The sequence below is a fragment of the Myotis myotis genome, unplaced genomic scaffold, assembly GCF_014108235.1.
Source record: "Myotis myotis isolate mMyoMyo1 unplaced genomic scaffold, mMyoMyo1.p scaffold_m19_p_11, whole genome shotgun sequence".
NCBI classification, from domain to species: Eukaryota; Metazoa; Chordata; class Mammalia; order Chiroptera; family Vespertilionidae; genus Myotis; species Myotis myotis.
This window is the reverse complement of record NW_023416315.1, coordinates 11,702,163-11,717,225: the sequence shown is the minus strand read 5'-3', so window position 1 is coordinate 11,717,225 and position 15,063 is coordinate 11,702,163. Positions and strand designations below refer to the sequence as shown.

Sequence of the window (15,063 nt, the reverse complement as noted above, 5' to 3'; positions counted from 1 at the left end):
TACTTGATATTAAAGCTACAGTAAACAAGAGAGTAATATTGGTGGAGGAATAGGCCCATAGATCAACAGAACAGATAATCCAGAAATAGATCCACACAAAAAGGCTGAACTGATTTTTGAGGTGCAAAGGTAATTAATGAAGGAAGGATAACCTTTTCAACAGATAGTGATGAATATTGGGCACTCATAGGCAAAAAATAAACTGTAACCCAAACCTCATGACTTATACAAATATTAACACGAAATGGATCATGGATTTAAGTGTAAAATATCCTGTATAATAAAAGTCCAGTGACTGAACGGCGGAACAACCAGAGTGACCAGTTGACCAGTCACTATGATGCGCACTGACCACCAGGAGTCAGACGCTCAATGCAGGAGCTGCCCCCTGGTGGTCAGTGTGCTCCCACAGTGGGAGCTGCCACTCAGAAGGTGGGTCTACAGCCACTGGGCTGACCAGGATGAGTGGCGCTCCCACAGCGGGCTGATTCCCGCAGGCCACGCCCCCCACCAGTACACAAATCCCATGCACTGGGCTTCTAGTAAATCTATAAAGCTACAAAACTTCTATGGCATGTAAGAGAAAATCTTTGAGGCTTAGGCAAATAATTATTAGAATTGACAACAAAACCATGATCCATGTAGAGAAAAATCGATAGATTGGACCTCATCAAAATTAGAAACTTCATGAAGTAAAAAGTCAAGCTGCAGACTGGGAGAATATAATTGCAAATCACAAATCTGACAAAGGTGCTGATCTAGAATATGTAAAGTGCTCTCCAAATTCAACATTAGGAAACCAACCAACTAGAAAATGGCAAGTGGCACAAGTAGACATTTCACTGAAGAAGATAAACAGATGGCAAATACGCCCTAAAAGATGTTCAACCTTATTAGCCATTAGGGAAATGCAAATCAAAGCCACAATAAGATAGCACTACATACCTATCAGAATGAAGGTAAAATAAAAAAAGTAGCAGTAACACTAGATGCTGGAGAGGATGTGGAAAAACTGGCTGACTCATACACTGCTAGTGGGAATGTAAAATGGCACAGCCATTTGGGGGGAAGTATGGAGGTTTCTTATAAAGTTAAGCATGTGCTTATCATACAGTCCAGCAGTTGCACTCCCAGAGAAATGAACATTTATGTTTACACAAAAAACTACATACAAATATCCCTGGCATCTTTGCTTATAATAGTAAAAAAAAACAAAACTGGAAACAACCCAGATTTACTTCAATAGGTAAATGGTTAAGCAAACTGTGGTATATCCATACAATGGAAGAGTACTTAGCAATAAAAAAGGAGTGAAAATCACTGAAATATGCAACAGTGTGGGCAAATATCAAAGGAGTTACATTGAGTGAAAAAGGCCAATCTCAGATGGTTCTATACTCCATAATTCAATTTCTTGAATGACAAAATTGTAGAGATGGAGAGTAGATTGTCAGGGGTTTGGGGAGGCAGGGAGGGATGTGGGGGTGGAGATAAAGGGGTAACACTAGGGATCCTTAAGAGGATGGAACTGTTTGGTATCTTAACTCTGGTGGTGAATACAGGAACCTACACATGTGATAAACACACACACACACACGCATACACACACACACACACACACACACACACACACGAGTGTATGTAAAACTGGTGAAATTTGAATAAGGTCAATGGACTATATATCAATGTCAATTTTCTGGTTGGGATATTGTACGACAGTTATGCAAGACAGGGGAAATTGGGTGAAAGGTATGTGGGATATCTCTGTATTATTTCTTACAGCTGCATGAGAACCGGCAATGATCTCAAAATGAAAAGTAAAAAGTCCAAACAATTCTCTCTTTCCTCAAAATTACCCCACTGGCCTCTGGATGGTGAATCAAGTAAACCCCTGTCCCAGCTGCTCTTATGCACTTTTCCCCTGAGACCTTTTATGCCAAGACCTGATTTCAATAGACAGGAGTGAGAGGATTGGCCTAAAATGAAAAAAAAAAAAATTACCGTACTATGAACTAAGCTGGTTTCTTCTCAGTTTTCTCAATTGTAAAAATAAATAATTTTTTATTTATTTGTTTTATATCTAATGGGTTTCTTTCCTTCAACTTTTCCTCCAAAAATACAGACTTCTGAAAAATAATGTTATTTCTCTTATGCATACATTTCCCACATGAAGCATTCTTTTAATCTGGATATTTGTTGTTATTATTATTATCAGTCTGTAAACATACATAGGTCATAGTTCCACAGTTAAGAATATGATACATCATATCTACTTTCCCACAGGTTACCAAATGCCAGTTTGAATAGGATATTTTCTATCTTCAATCTCATGGCAAAGATTATTCTTCTAAAACAAAGGCCCAACATTTCTTTCTCTTCCTTTGAGATAGATGCGTGAAGAAACAGTCCATCATGCAGTTTTTATTTCATTGTATGATAAATGATCTTAGATTTTTTAACATGAATTTACCTTTTATTCACCCAATAATCCAAAGGGAGATCTCCATTTATTCCTAGAATTGGCATCCAGCACAAATAACTAATTAGAATTTGGGATTCCAATAGATAGAAGCTTTTTGAAACAAGGTCAGGCATAAAATCTCTGCTAATGCTACATGTGGATTAACTAAGACTTCCCTTCAGGGTTTTATTCTTTAGACAAGTTCCATCCTGAAGTCTTTTATTGGAATCGTTGCCTTAGAGATTTAACCTGCTTTTATAACCTAACTTGGCCAAACTTGTCTTATTCAGATGTGTACTTTTCTGAAATAAGCGTATTCTGGGACTTAGTTAACCATTATTCATGTAATATGCTTAGTGCAAATATGAACTTATGGTCTAAATACTTGGCAAAAAGTGGCCTGAAACATAAGTAGTTAAGGCTTCATGCCTGAAGATAAACTGAGCAATATCCTCCCTGGGCTAGAGATTCCAGCTGCCAGATTATTACATTGGTAATTATTACACTGGAACTAATTCAACAAAGACGAAGAATAAAGATGTTTATGTCTTTAGAAAATCAACATTTTCCTCAAAAAATGGCACACAACTTAAAGATAGAAACTTACTAACAATGAATGTAGAGCTGGTCATTTAAAGAAAATGCACAGCAAATTTTCTGTAACACAAAGGATCACTTTGCAGAAATAACCATTATTATATAATCTCTCAGTAATTTTGTATATTGCTATAATTTTCGGAAACATGTAAGATTTTTCATGTTCCTTGGAGTGCACTTCAGAGTTTCAGAGGCTGTAAACATACATTGGTGTACTCACCCGCATTATTTATATGGGTAAGGAAAAGTCCAAAGAATGCACGTTAGATGAGGTTTGCACTTTGCATCCCGTTCCCCAAACCTGGGCCAGTGCATGTTTTAGGATGCTTTTCTTCTTGTTTTCCTTAGTCAGAATGCAAGACAAAGTGTTCAGATAGGCTCGGTGTTTATATGAATGCCTGGGGTCAAACCAGAAAGTGCCCCAGCTGATGATGTGGGGTTACCCTGGTTTGTGGTTTGACCACAGGCAAACCTAGACATTTGGGTTAGATCAGGGAATCTTGGATTTAGAAATCCAGGATGTATTGCAGCTCAGACTTTTCTGCTAATTTAGTTTTTTTAAAAAATACATTTTTTATTGATTAAGATATTACATATGTGTCCTTATCCCCACGTTATCCCCTCTCCCCCTCCCCCCCATTCATGCCCTCCCCCCCCTCTCCCCCCGTTGTCCGTGTCCATTGGTTAGGCCTATATGCTTGCATATAAGTCCTTTGATTGATCTCTCCCCCTACCCCCATCCTCCCCTACCTTCCCTCCAAGGCCCGCAGTCCAATCAATGCCTCTCCGTCTCTGGATCAGTCCTTGTTCATCAGTTTATGTTGTTCATTATATTCCACAAATGAGTGAGATCATGTGGTATTTATCCTTCTCTGACTATGGATATATGCATCCCTATGTTCATAGCAGCACAATTTACCATAGCTAAGATTTGAAAACAGCCTAAGTGCCCATCAAGAGATGAATGGATTAGAAAACTGTGGTACATCTACACGATGGAATACTACGCTGCTGTAAAAAAGAAGGAACTCTTACCATTTGCCACAGCATGGATGGAACTGGAGAGCATTATGCTAATTTAGTTTTGAAGACTTTTCCTCCAGAGAGGGGAAGCTCCTTGTGGAGGACTCTGAGCAAGGTGTAAATCACACACTATCGAGGCTGGGGAGGAGGCACAGTCATCTTCAGTGGTTGCTTCTCATTTTGAATGGTGGTTTCATCCCAAAGAGAACATCGAAGCCAGCTGTCGATGAGACAACTCTTCTCTGACTACCTGAGGCCAGGTCTGAGCTTTAGAGTCCTGGGGGTGCAGCCGAACACACCTTGTTCCTTCCCACTGGCTTGTGACTCACCTCTCTGAGGCAGGGAATTTTCAACAGAGAACAAACTAGCATTTCCCTTCTAGAGCTAGTCTTTCCTCCATAATCAGGAAATCTAATTGGGAAATTGACTTGGGGTTTAAAAATTGCAAAATTAAAAGACAAGATTCTTTTTTAAAAATTCTTGTTTTTTTAAAATTTATTAAGGCAGCGGTTCTCAACCTGTGGGTCGCGACCCCTTTGGCGGTCAAACGACCCTTTCACAGGGGTCGCCTAAGACCATCCTGCATATCAGATATTTACATTACAATTCATAACAGTAGCAACATTACAGTTATGAAATAGCAATGAAAATAATTTTATGGTTGGGTCACAACATGAGGAACTGTATTTAAAGGGCCAGAAGGTTGAGAACCACTGGATTAAGATATCACATATGTGTTCTTATCCCATTACTCCCCCACCCCCACCCCCACTCATGCCCTTACTCCCCTGTTGTCTGTGTCCTTTGGATAGGCTTATATTCATGCATACAAGTCCTTTGGTTGATCTCTCCCCCTTACCCCTACCCTCTCCTACTTTCCCTCTGAGGTTTGACAGTCTGATTGATGCTTCTCTGTCTCTGAATCTGTTTTTGTTCATCAGTTTATGTTGTTCATTATATTCCATAAATGAGTGAGATCATGTGATATTTATCTTTCTCTGACTGGCTTATTTCGCTTAGCATAATGCTCTCCAGGTATATCCATGCTATTGCAAATGGTAAGAATTCCTTCTTTTTTACTGCAGCGTAGTATTCCATTGTGTAGATGTACCACAGTGTTTTAATCCACTCATCTGCTGATGGGCACTTAGGCTGTTTCCAAATCTTAGCTATGGTGAATTATGCCGCTTTATTACCCTTTCTGATTAGTGTTTCTGGTTTCTTGGGATATATTCCTAGAAGTCGGGTCACTGGGTCAAATGGGAGTTCCATTTTTAGTTTTTTTGAGGAAACTCCATACTGTTTTCCACAGTGGCTGCACCAGTCTACATTCCCACCAGCAGTGCACGAGGGTTCCTTTTTCTCCGCATCCTCGCCAGCACTTGTCATTTGTTGATTTGTTGATGATAGCCATTCTGACAGGTGTGAGATGGTACCTCATTGTCATTTTGATTTGCATCTCTTGGATAATTAGTGACTTTGAGCATGTTTTCATATGTCTCTTGGCCTTCCTTATGTCTTCTTTCGAAAGGTAACTATTTACTATATATTTACCATTGCACCAAAAAAAATTAAGATACCTAGGAATAAACTTAACTGAGGAGGTAAAAGACCTATGTGCGGAAAACTACAGGACACTGAAAAAAGAGATAGAGGAAGACATAAACAGATGGAAGAACATACTGTGTTCATGGATTGGTAGAATCAACATCATTAAAATGTCCATACTACCCAAAGCAATCTGTAGATTCAATGAACTCCCCATTCAAATACCAATGGCATATTTCACAGACCTAGAACGAACTTTTCAAAAATTCATCTGGAATAAAAAAGGACCCTGAATAGCTGCAGCAATCCTGAGAAAGAAGAACAAAGTAAGTGGAATCTCAATACCAGATATCAAGCTGTATTACAAAGCCACCGTTCTCAAAACAGTCTGGTACTGGCACAAGAACAGACATATAGACCAATGGAATAGAATAGAAAACCCAGAAATCAACCCAAACCACTATGCTCAATTAATATTTGACAAAGGAGGCATGAACATACAATGGAGTCAAGACAGTCTCTTCAATAAATGGTGTTGGGAAAATTGGACAGATACATGCAAAAAAAATGAAACTAGACCACCAACTCACACCATACACAAAAATCAACTCAAAATGGATAAAGGACTTAAAAATACTAGAGGAATCCACAGGCAGCAAAATCTCAGACATATACCAAAGCAATTTCTTCACCGATACAGCTCCTAGAGCAGTGGTTCTCAACCTTCCTAATGCCGCGACCCTTTAATACAGTTCCTCATGTTGTGGTGACCCCCAATTTCATTGTTACAAATTGAAAATAATTAAAGCATAGTGATTAATCACAAAACAATATGTAATTATATATGTGTTTTCTGATGGTCTTAGGGGACCCCTGTGAAAGGGTCGTTCGACACCCAAAGGGGTCACGACCCACAGGTTGAGAACCGCTGTCCTAGGGCAATGGAAACTAATGAAAAAATAAACAAATGGGACTACATCAAAATAAAAAGCTTCTGCACAGCAAAAGAAACCATCAACAAAACAACAAGAAAGCCCACTGCATGGGAGAACATATTTGCCAATGTTATCACTGATAAGGGTTTAATCTCCAACATTTACGGGGAACTCAAACAACTTAACAAAAGAAAGATAAACAACCCAATCAAAAGACAAGATTCTTAAACTTTGCTGCCATGAAGAGATTCACTATGAATCTTTCAAGAAAAGATTCTAAGCAAGTTAGTTAGTACTCAGGAACCAAAAGCAGGTCTGTTATAGACAGAAAAGTCCAGATCAAAGAGAGAAATTGTTGGAAACATCTTTTCTATGACTAATGTAAATTATTCTCAGCGTATTAAAAATAGCACAGACATAGAGAATTTGGCCTTTTAGCTCAGAGCTGTTGCTTATTCAGAAGAGGGGATCTTGCCTATAAGCTCTTCATGAGACCACATTACTGGGACAAGTGCTACATTCAAAGCAGAGCTATTTTTAAAAATTGAAATGCATTGTAGTTGCAAATTATGAATCTGAAAGTATTTTGCTTTCTTTAATAATATCTTACTTTATCTGCTGAGGCTAATCTTCCATGAAAGAGTGATAGAAATAACTATGTGTGGATACTAAACATATTTGAGAGAAATTTTTTAGTTGCTTGACAATTATACAACAGAAGAGCTATGCAAATATATAGCAGTATAGAAAAAAGGTGAATATGTTTAAAAACCATTTCCATTAAATATTTTAGAACAATTTAATGCAAGCTGAACACTGATTTTTGGCAATACTCACCAAGGTGCAAAAGAAAGGTCAGTTGAAATTGCATTCTTTTGTCAGGAAATGATTAAATCCAATTCTGCTGAGTTAAAAAAAAAAAAAAGGAGGTTAAATCAGTCACTGATAAACTCAATTAATTGCATCAATTATAAATGATTTGAAAAATTGTCTGATGGTTCTTATCCTTTAGGGACACAAAATACCTATAGTGCCCAAGATGTTAAAAAATAAGAGTATATAGCCCTAGCCAGTTTGGCTCAGTGGATAGAGTGTTGGTCTGCAGACCGAAGGGTCCTGGGTTCAATTCTGGTCAAGGGCGATACCTGGCCCTGATCAGGGCATGTGGGAGGCAGCCAATTGATACGTCTCTCTCACATCAATGTTTCTCTCTATCTCTCCCCCTTCCTTCTACTCTCTAAAAATCAATGGAAAAATATCCTCAGGTGAGGATTAACAACAACAAAAAAGAATACATACAACTTTTACAAATATTTGTTTTCTATTTTGAAATCACAAAATGCAATCATTTGTGGGAAATAATATGGAACAAATATAATTTCCTTTGCCCATCTTATTATTTAAAAAAATTATGCGATTAATATGCATTCATTGGATTAGAAAACTGTGGTACATCTACACGATGGAATACTATGCTGCTCTAAAAAGGAAGGAACTCTTACCATTTGCAACGTCACGGATGGAACTGGAGAGCATTATGCTAAGTGAAATAAGCCAGTCAATGAAGGAAAAATACCACATGATCTCACTCATTCATGGATAATAGAGACCATTAGAAACTTTTGAACAATAATAGATACAGAGGCAGAGCTGCCTCAAACAGATTGTCAAACTGCAGCAGGAAGGCCGGGGAGGGTTGGGGGGCAGGAGGTAGGGGGGTAAGAGATCAACTAAAGGACTTGTATACATGCATATAAGCATAACCAGTGGACATAAGACATTGGGGGATAGGGGAGGCTAGGGGACTGTCTAGGGCGGGGGGATAAAATGGACACATATGTAATACCCTTTGTAATACTTTAAGCAATAAAAAAAAAATATGCATTCATTATTGAAAACAGAAAATTCAGACAGTCAAAATGAAAGAATTATTATCCATAGCCCTACCACCTAGAGAAAAGTGGTTAATATCTTGCTACATGTTCTTCCATACTTTTTTCCTTGCATATAAATGTTTTCTCAAAATGATATCACATCATATGCGTCTTTCAATCAATATAACCTACACATCTTTTTGTACCAGCAATATATTTTCACATAAGCAATTTTCAGCCTAGCGGGGCATCAGAATCACCTGGGGGCTTCCACCAACCAAACCGGTAACCCCTTGGTGGATTCAGCCAGGCCCCTCTGGACAGAGGGCTCCCCAAGTCACTGTTGTGGGGGCCCTGACACGGATGAAAGTGTACGTGCATCTCAGTGGGTTGGAAGGAGAGAAGGTAAAATGTTCTTCTGCGTTGGTTTTAAATGACTGAATAGTATTCCTCTGAATCAAAATTTCTTTAACAAATCCCCTACTGGTTGATGTGTACCTTGCTTCCAATATTTTCCTGTTATAAATATTTTTGCTAAGTCTTTGTTTATATCCGTAATTATTCCCCAGCATATATTAAATGGAGTGGAAATAATGAATCAAACAGCATGTGTGGATACAGATATATATATATGCATACATAAAGAGTACACACACATATGCATATATACATGTGTACATACGTGTGTGTGTGTGTGTGTGTGTGGTGTATGTACAGCTTTGGATGTTCAAACTGCCATTCAGTTTGTTTGTCCAGAAAGTTTGTCCCATTTTAGATTCTCATCAACAGCCTATGGGAACAGCTGTTGACCTGAGCCCTTACCAATATTGAGTATTATGAATTTTTAAATATTTATCAATTTAAAAAGCAAAAAATTATACCTTATCATTATTATTTTAATGTATTTATATGAATGGTAGTGAGTATAAAAATATTTTTCATGTATTTACGTGTGAGAAATATTTTTAACATTCTAGCCTTCAAGGCCTGTCCTAATAAATTGTTTATCTTATTAATCCCACATCTTTATCCCTCTAACCTCACATTCCCTGAACTCTAGCATGAGGACACCACTTTCTGCTTGTTGCACCCTCCTCTCATGCCCTTTGCCTTGAATGCCACCCTCCTAAACTCAAATGCCTGACTCCTTATGAAGTCCTTTAGACAGTATTTTGAAATGCCCCATTTTAGATGAATTTCCCACTCGGTGATCCAAGTTTACACAGCCTGGGGGGCATTCTAGATGTCCAATGTCATAAGACAATGACTGAGTGAGAAGCAGCCCTCCGGAAGCATCTCCAGCTGAAAGTGAGCTCTATCTGTTCTAAAAATCTGCGACTTTGGTATAATAACCGCATACAAAACCTAGTGAAGACCTATAGGGAGTCCAGAATGGAGCCTTAGGAAGTCCGCTCTGTGTGGGACACCTGACCCTGAGCCCTTTTTCTAGGTGGCAGATTCTTGTTGCCTTTTCCTCAGTCAGAGCATATGGCTTTGGTCAATGGCCCAGCTATACATTTGGTAGCATGAAATCTCAAATCCTGATGTTGTTCTGGATTCAGAACTCCTGCCTGCATGCTTTATGCCTTCCTTGTTAGAGTTGAATAATATTTTATGCTATGTACCTGGGGAGATTTTTCAACTACCAATGCTCGGGCCCATCCCAGATCAATTCAATCAGTATCGCTGGGGGTGGGACCCAAGTGTCAATGTGTTTAAGATGCTCCCCAGAGGATTCTAATGTGTAGCCAGGGTTGAGAACCACCGATGGCTCACAAACACCTAAACCTCATTAACTTGTCCAATATGCCTGCTCTTCTCCTGGATTCCATTCTAAGGGAAGAGCATAATCCAGTGGTTCCCAAACTTTGCTGCACATTAGAATCACCCGGGGAGATTTAAACACCCTGCTGCCCAGGTACATTCATACCAATTAAATCAGAATACCTGGACGTGAAGTCCTGGCATCAGTATGTTCTAGAGATTCCAGGTGATTCCATCTGTAACAAAGTTTGGGAATCCACTGTCATTACTGTGGATCAATGTGCTCAGGCCAGAAACTTGAGGGTCATTTTTTATTCCTCCTCCTCTCACCCTTCACATCTAAATTTGTTCTTGTCTCAATGTTTCTTAAAGTGTGACTCATGGACTTAGTAAGGTGACACATTTTTTCTTGAATGTTTTTGGTTGGACAGTTCCCGGGTCCTGGGAATCTCCCTGAGTCCTGGGCAAACACAGAGATTGGTCCCCCGACGGGACCAGCAGCAGCAGAGTCACCTGGGAACTTGTTAGAAATGCAAATGATCCTGATGTTGTCCTGGATTCATATGTAGGATCTAATGAACAAAATAAACTGATGGACAAAATAGATCCAGAGACACAGAAGCATGGAACAGACTGTAGGGTCTCAGAGAGGAGGTGGGGGTAGGTGGGTGGGAAGAGATAAACCCAGGGGGTGGGGATGGGCTGAAGGGGCGGGGGGGGGGGGGGGGAGACGTATGTAATACTTTCAACAATAAAGTTGTTTTTTTTTTTTTAAAAAAAATGCAAATTACCAAACTCCAGCTTTCTTTTTTTCTTATTTTCATAAAATATATTTTTCCATCACTTTACTTTTAGTCTGTGTGTATCTTTCATTCTGAGGTGGGTCTCTTGCAGAAAGCATATATATGGGCCTTGTTTTCTTATCCTTTCAGCTACCTATGTCTTTTGATTGGAGCATTTAAGCCATTTACAATTTAAAATGATTTACTGATAGATATGTACTTATTGCCATTTTATTTTTTTAACTATGTTCCTCTATTTGTTTCTCCTCCTCCTCCTCCTCCTCCTCCTCCTCCTCTTCCTCCTCCTCCTTCTCCTCCTCCTCCGCCTCCTCCGCCTCCTCCTCTTCTCCTTTTTCCAAGCCCTTTAACATTTCTTATAATACTGATTTGATGATAACAAACTACTATCATTTTTTCTTTGTCTGGAAAGTTCTTTATTTCTCTTTCAATTTTAAATGAGAGCCTTGGTGGGTAAAATAGCCTTGGTCATAGGTCATTGCTTTTCATCACTTTAAATATTTCATGCTAATCCCTTCTAGCCTGAAATGTTTCTGTTGAAAATTCAGGTGACAGTATTATGGAAGCTCTCTTATAAGTTACTAACTGACTTTCTCTTGCTTTTAAGATTCTCACATTATCTTTAACCTTGGGCATTTAATATGTTTATTTTTTATTTTAATTTTTAAAAAAATCTTTATTGTTGAAAGCATTACATAGGTCCACCTTTCCCCCCTTATTAACCTCTTCCAGCCTGCTCCCATCACCTCCCTGCCCCCCAGGCCCTCAACACCCCATTGTCTGTGTCCACATGTTATGCATATATGCATACAAGTTCACTGGTTGACCTCTTCCCACCCACCCTGCCCTGCCTTCCCTCTGAGGTTCAACAATCTGTTCCTGCTTCTATGTCTCTGGGTCTATTTTTGATAAAAAAAACCTTGGATATTTTAATTATGATGTGTCTTGATGTGGGCCTCTTTGGGTCCATCTTGTTTGGGACTCTGTGCTTCCTGGACTTGTGTGTCTTTTACCTTCTGTGTCTTTCACCAGGTTAAGGAAGATTTTACTCACTAGTTCTTCAAATAAGTTCTCTATTCCTTGCTCTCTCTCTTCTCCTTCTGGTACCCCTATGACACAGATGTTATTTATCCAAAATTTTCCTTAAACTATCCTCATTTTTTAAAATTATTTTTTCTCTTTGCTGCTCTGATTGTTTGTTTTTTTTAATCTTGTTTTCTAAATTGCTGATTTGATCCTCCCCTTCTTCCAACCTACTTTCACATTATATGGGTGCCAGAGGAGAAGAGATAGAGCAAGATATTGAAAACCTATTTGAAGAAATAATGACAGAGAACTTCCCCTACCTGGTGAAAGAAATAGTTTACAAGTCCAGGAAGTATAGAGAACCCCAAACAAAGGGGAATTCAAAGAGGCCACACCAAGACACACCATAATGAAAATGCCAAGGGTTAAAGACAAAGAGAGAGAATCTTAAAAGCAGCAAGAGAGAAGCAGTTAGTTACCTCTAAGGAAGAGCCCATACAACTGTCAGCCAATTTCTCAACAGAAACTTTGCAGGCCAGAGGGAGTGGCAAGAAATATTCAAAGTGATGAATAGCAAGGACCTACATCCAAGATTACTCTACCCAGCAAAGCTATTATTTAAAATTGAAGGTCAGATAAAGAGCTTCACAGACAAGAAAAAGCTAAAGGGAGCCCTAGCCGGTTTGGCTCAGTGGATAGAGCATTGGACTGCAGAGCAAAGGGCTCTGGGTTCAATTCAAGTTAAGGGCACATGCCTTGGTTGCAGGCTCCTCCCTGGCCTAGGCCCTGGTCAGGCTTATGTGGGCGGCAACCAATCAATGTGTTTCTCTCATCATCTATGTTTCTCTCTGTCTTTCCCTCTCTTCCACTTGCCCTAAAAATCAATGGAAAAATAACCGTGGGTGAGTATTAACAAAACAAAACAAACAAACAAAAAGCTAAAGGAGTTCATCACCACCAAACTAGTATTACATGAAATGTTGAAGGGTATTCTTGAAGAAGAAGAAGAAGAAGAAGAAGAAGAAGAAGAGAGGAGAGAGGAGGAGAAGAAGAAGAGAAGAAGAAGAGAAGGAGGAGGAGGAGGAGGAGGAGGAGGAGGCAGAGGAGGAGGAGGAGGAGGAAAAGAAATATGGACAAAAATTGGCAATAAAAATATCTATCGACAATTGAATATAAAAATCAAAATAAATGAACAAGGAATCTAATAAATAAAATGAACTGATGAATTAAATAGAACCAGAGGCATGGAAACATGGAACAGACTGACACATCTCAGAGGGAAAGGGGAAGGGTGGGTGGGAAGAGAGTAACAAAAAAAAAGCATATATGCATTACCTACGGACATAAACAATAGGGTGGTGAAGGCCTCGGGTGGGGTGGGAACCAGATGGAGGGGGCAATGGGAGAAAAAGGGGGATATCCATAATACTCTTAACAATAAATATATTTTTAAATAAGTACTTAGAAAAATATTTAAAAAACATATGACTTGAATTAATTGTGGTTTGCATTTGTGTGTGTGTGTGTGTGCGCGTTAAAATACACCAGTGTCTAACCTTGACACCAATTGCAGCATAGCATTCTAGCTTGACTTTTATTTACTGGCTATTCCACTAACCTCACTTCATCCACCCCCACTTGAAAGTCTCAGCTATGCCCTGGAGGCTCCTTTTCCTGCCGGGTTGTTGTAACCTTGATTTTGAGATCCCGGCATCAATTGCCAGTCCTGGTTGTTCCCTGGTGCTGACCTTTTACCTGCCTCTTCCCCCATGGCCTAGTTTCTGGCTTTTAGTCCTTAACATTTTCCCTATTTCATTCATATATTTGCTTTCCAGAGCCCCAGTGTGAAACTGGGCTGTCTTTAAATCTGAAAATTTAAATATTGTAATAGAAATTGCTTGGGAGGCAAAGAGGGTTATAGAGATAATCACCCATCAATAGTCCTAATTTTTTTATATCATAGCTGGAAGACATTCTATGGTGGGCTTCATTCCCCGTATTGTCTTCACTTAGAACTAGGCTTTCTGCAAAGATCCTGAACCACATCCTGTGAAGGAATCACAGCTTCCAAGTCAGACGCACTGGCCTGTGGTCCAAAGCGTTCACACCAGGGACTTCTGCAGGGCCCATTTAGAAGAAGGTGGGAAGCGCTGGGGTCCCTAGCTTTCTTCCTTCCCCTAAAGAATGCGAGTGGCCCCATTGAACATTGGGATTTCAAATCCTTTAATCCAGCTATCTCTGAAAGCCTGAGGCACAGCAGCTGAAGAGGTGGGTTAATTCTGGTTAATTCAGGCTGCTAAAAGTATTCTTCCTGAAATGATCCAGTAAAATGTGGTAAAGCGATTTAACTCATGCCCGCTTTTCTTACTTTTCTACGTCCCACTGCAAATAAACCCTTGCCTTCTTTCTCAGTGAATGTGGATTATGGCTGATCCCTGTAATTACGCTGCAAATCCTAGGCCCAGATCAGCTTTTCTGCTTCTCAGAAAAGTGGTGTGCACTGGTTTTCAATGGGTTGGTTTGCCTTGCAGAGAACATTTGGCAACACCTGCAGACACGTCTGGCTGTCACAACAGGGGAGAGGGATACCGTTGACACCTAGTGGGCAGGGGCTAGGGATGCCCCGAAATCAATATCTTCCAATGCATAGGACAACCCCAGCCCCGTGACACAGAATTATCCCGCCCCAAATATCAACCGTGCTGAGTCTGAGAAACTGCAGGTGGCTTCCGCGCCCTGAGCCAGGGCCTGGCATCCCACCCTCTGTTTCTATAAATTGCTCAGCTCTGGTCTCACTCCCTGTTTTCTGTTTCCCATTTCAGGTTTGCTGAGCCCCAAACTACATGAGTCTTATGGTAAGTCTGGCAGCTTTTAGGAGTTCTGTTATCTGAAGTCACCTACACAGGCATTATGGAGCCCACAGCGGCACATGCCGCACCGGCGAGCTGCCGTGGTAATCCCCTCCACACCATCCTTCCTCGAGCTGCCCGTTTAGTTGGTGCTGCTTTTCAGGCTGGTTTATCAGAGCTGACATT

At 39.9% G+C, this 15,063-nt stretch overlaps 1 protein-coding gene across 2 annotated transcripts in view; it reads right to left on the bottom strand.

Moving 5' to 3' along the window:
* Nucleotides 1-15,063, bottom strand: part of LAMB4 (laminin subunit beta 4) — a 102,441-nt gene that overhangs the window by 84,917 nt on the left and 2,461 nt on the right. For both annotated transcript variants that reach the window (XM_036327503.1, XM_036327501.1), the window contains one exon: nt 7,402-7,465. In XM_036327503.1, the coding sequence (XP_036183396.1) occupies nt 7,402-7,435 (34 nt within the window). In that variant the 5' untranslated portion in view covers nt 7,436-7,465. The remainder of the gene's footprint in view (nt 1-7,401; nt 7,466-15,063) is intronic.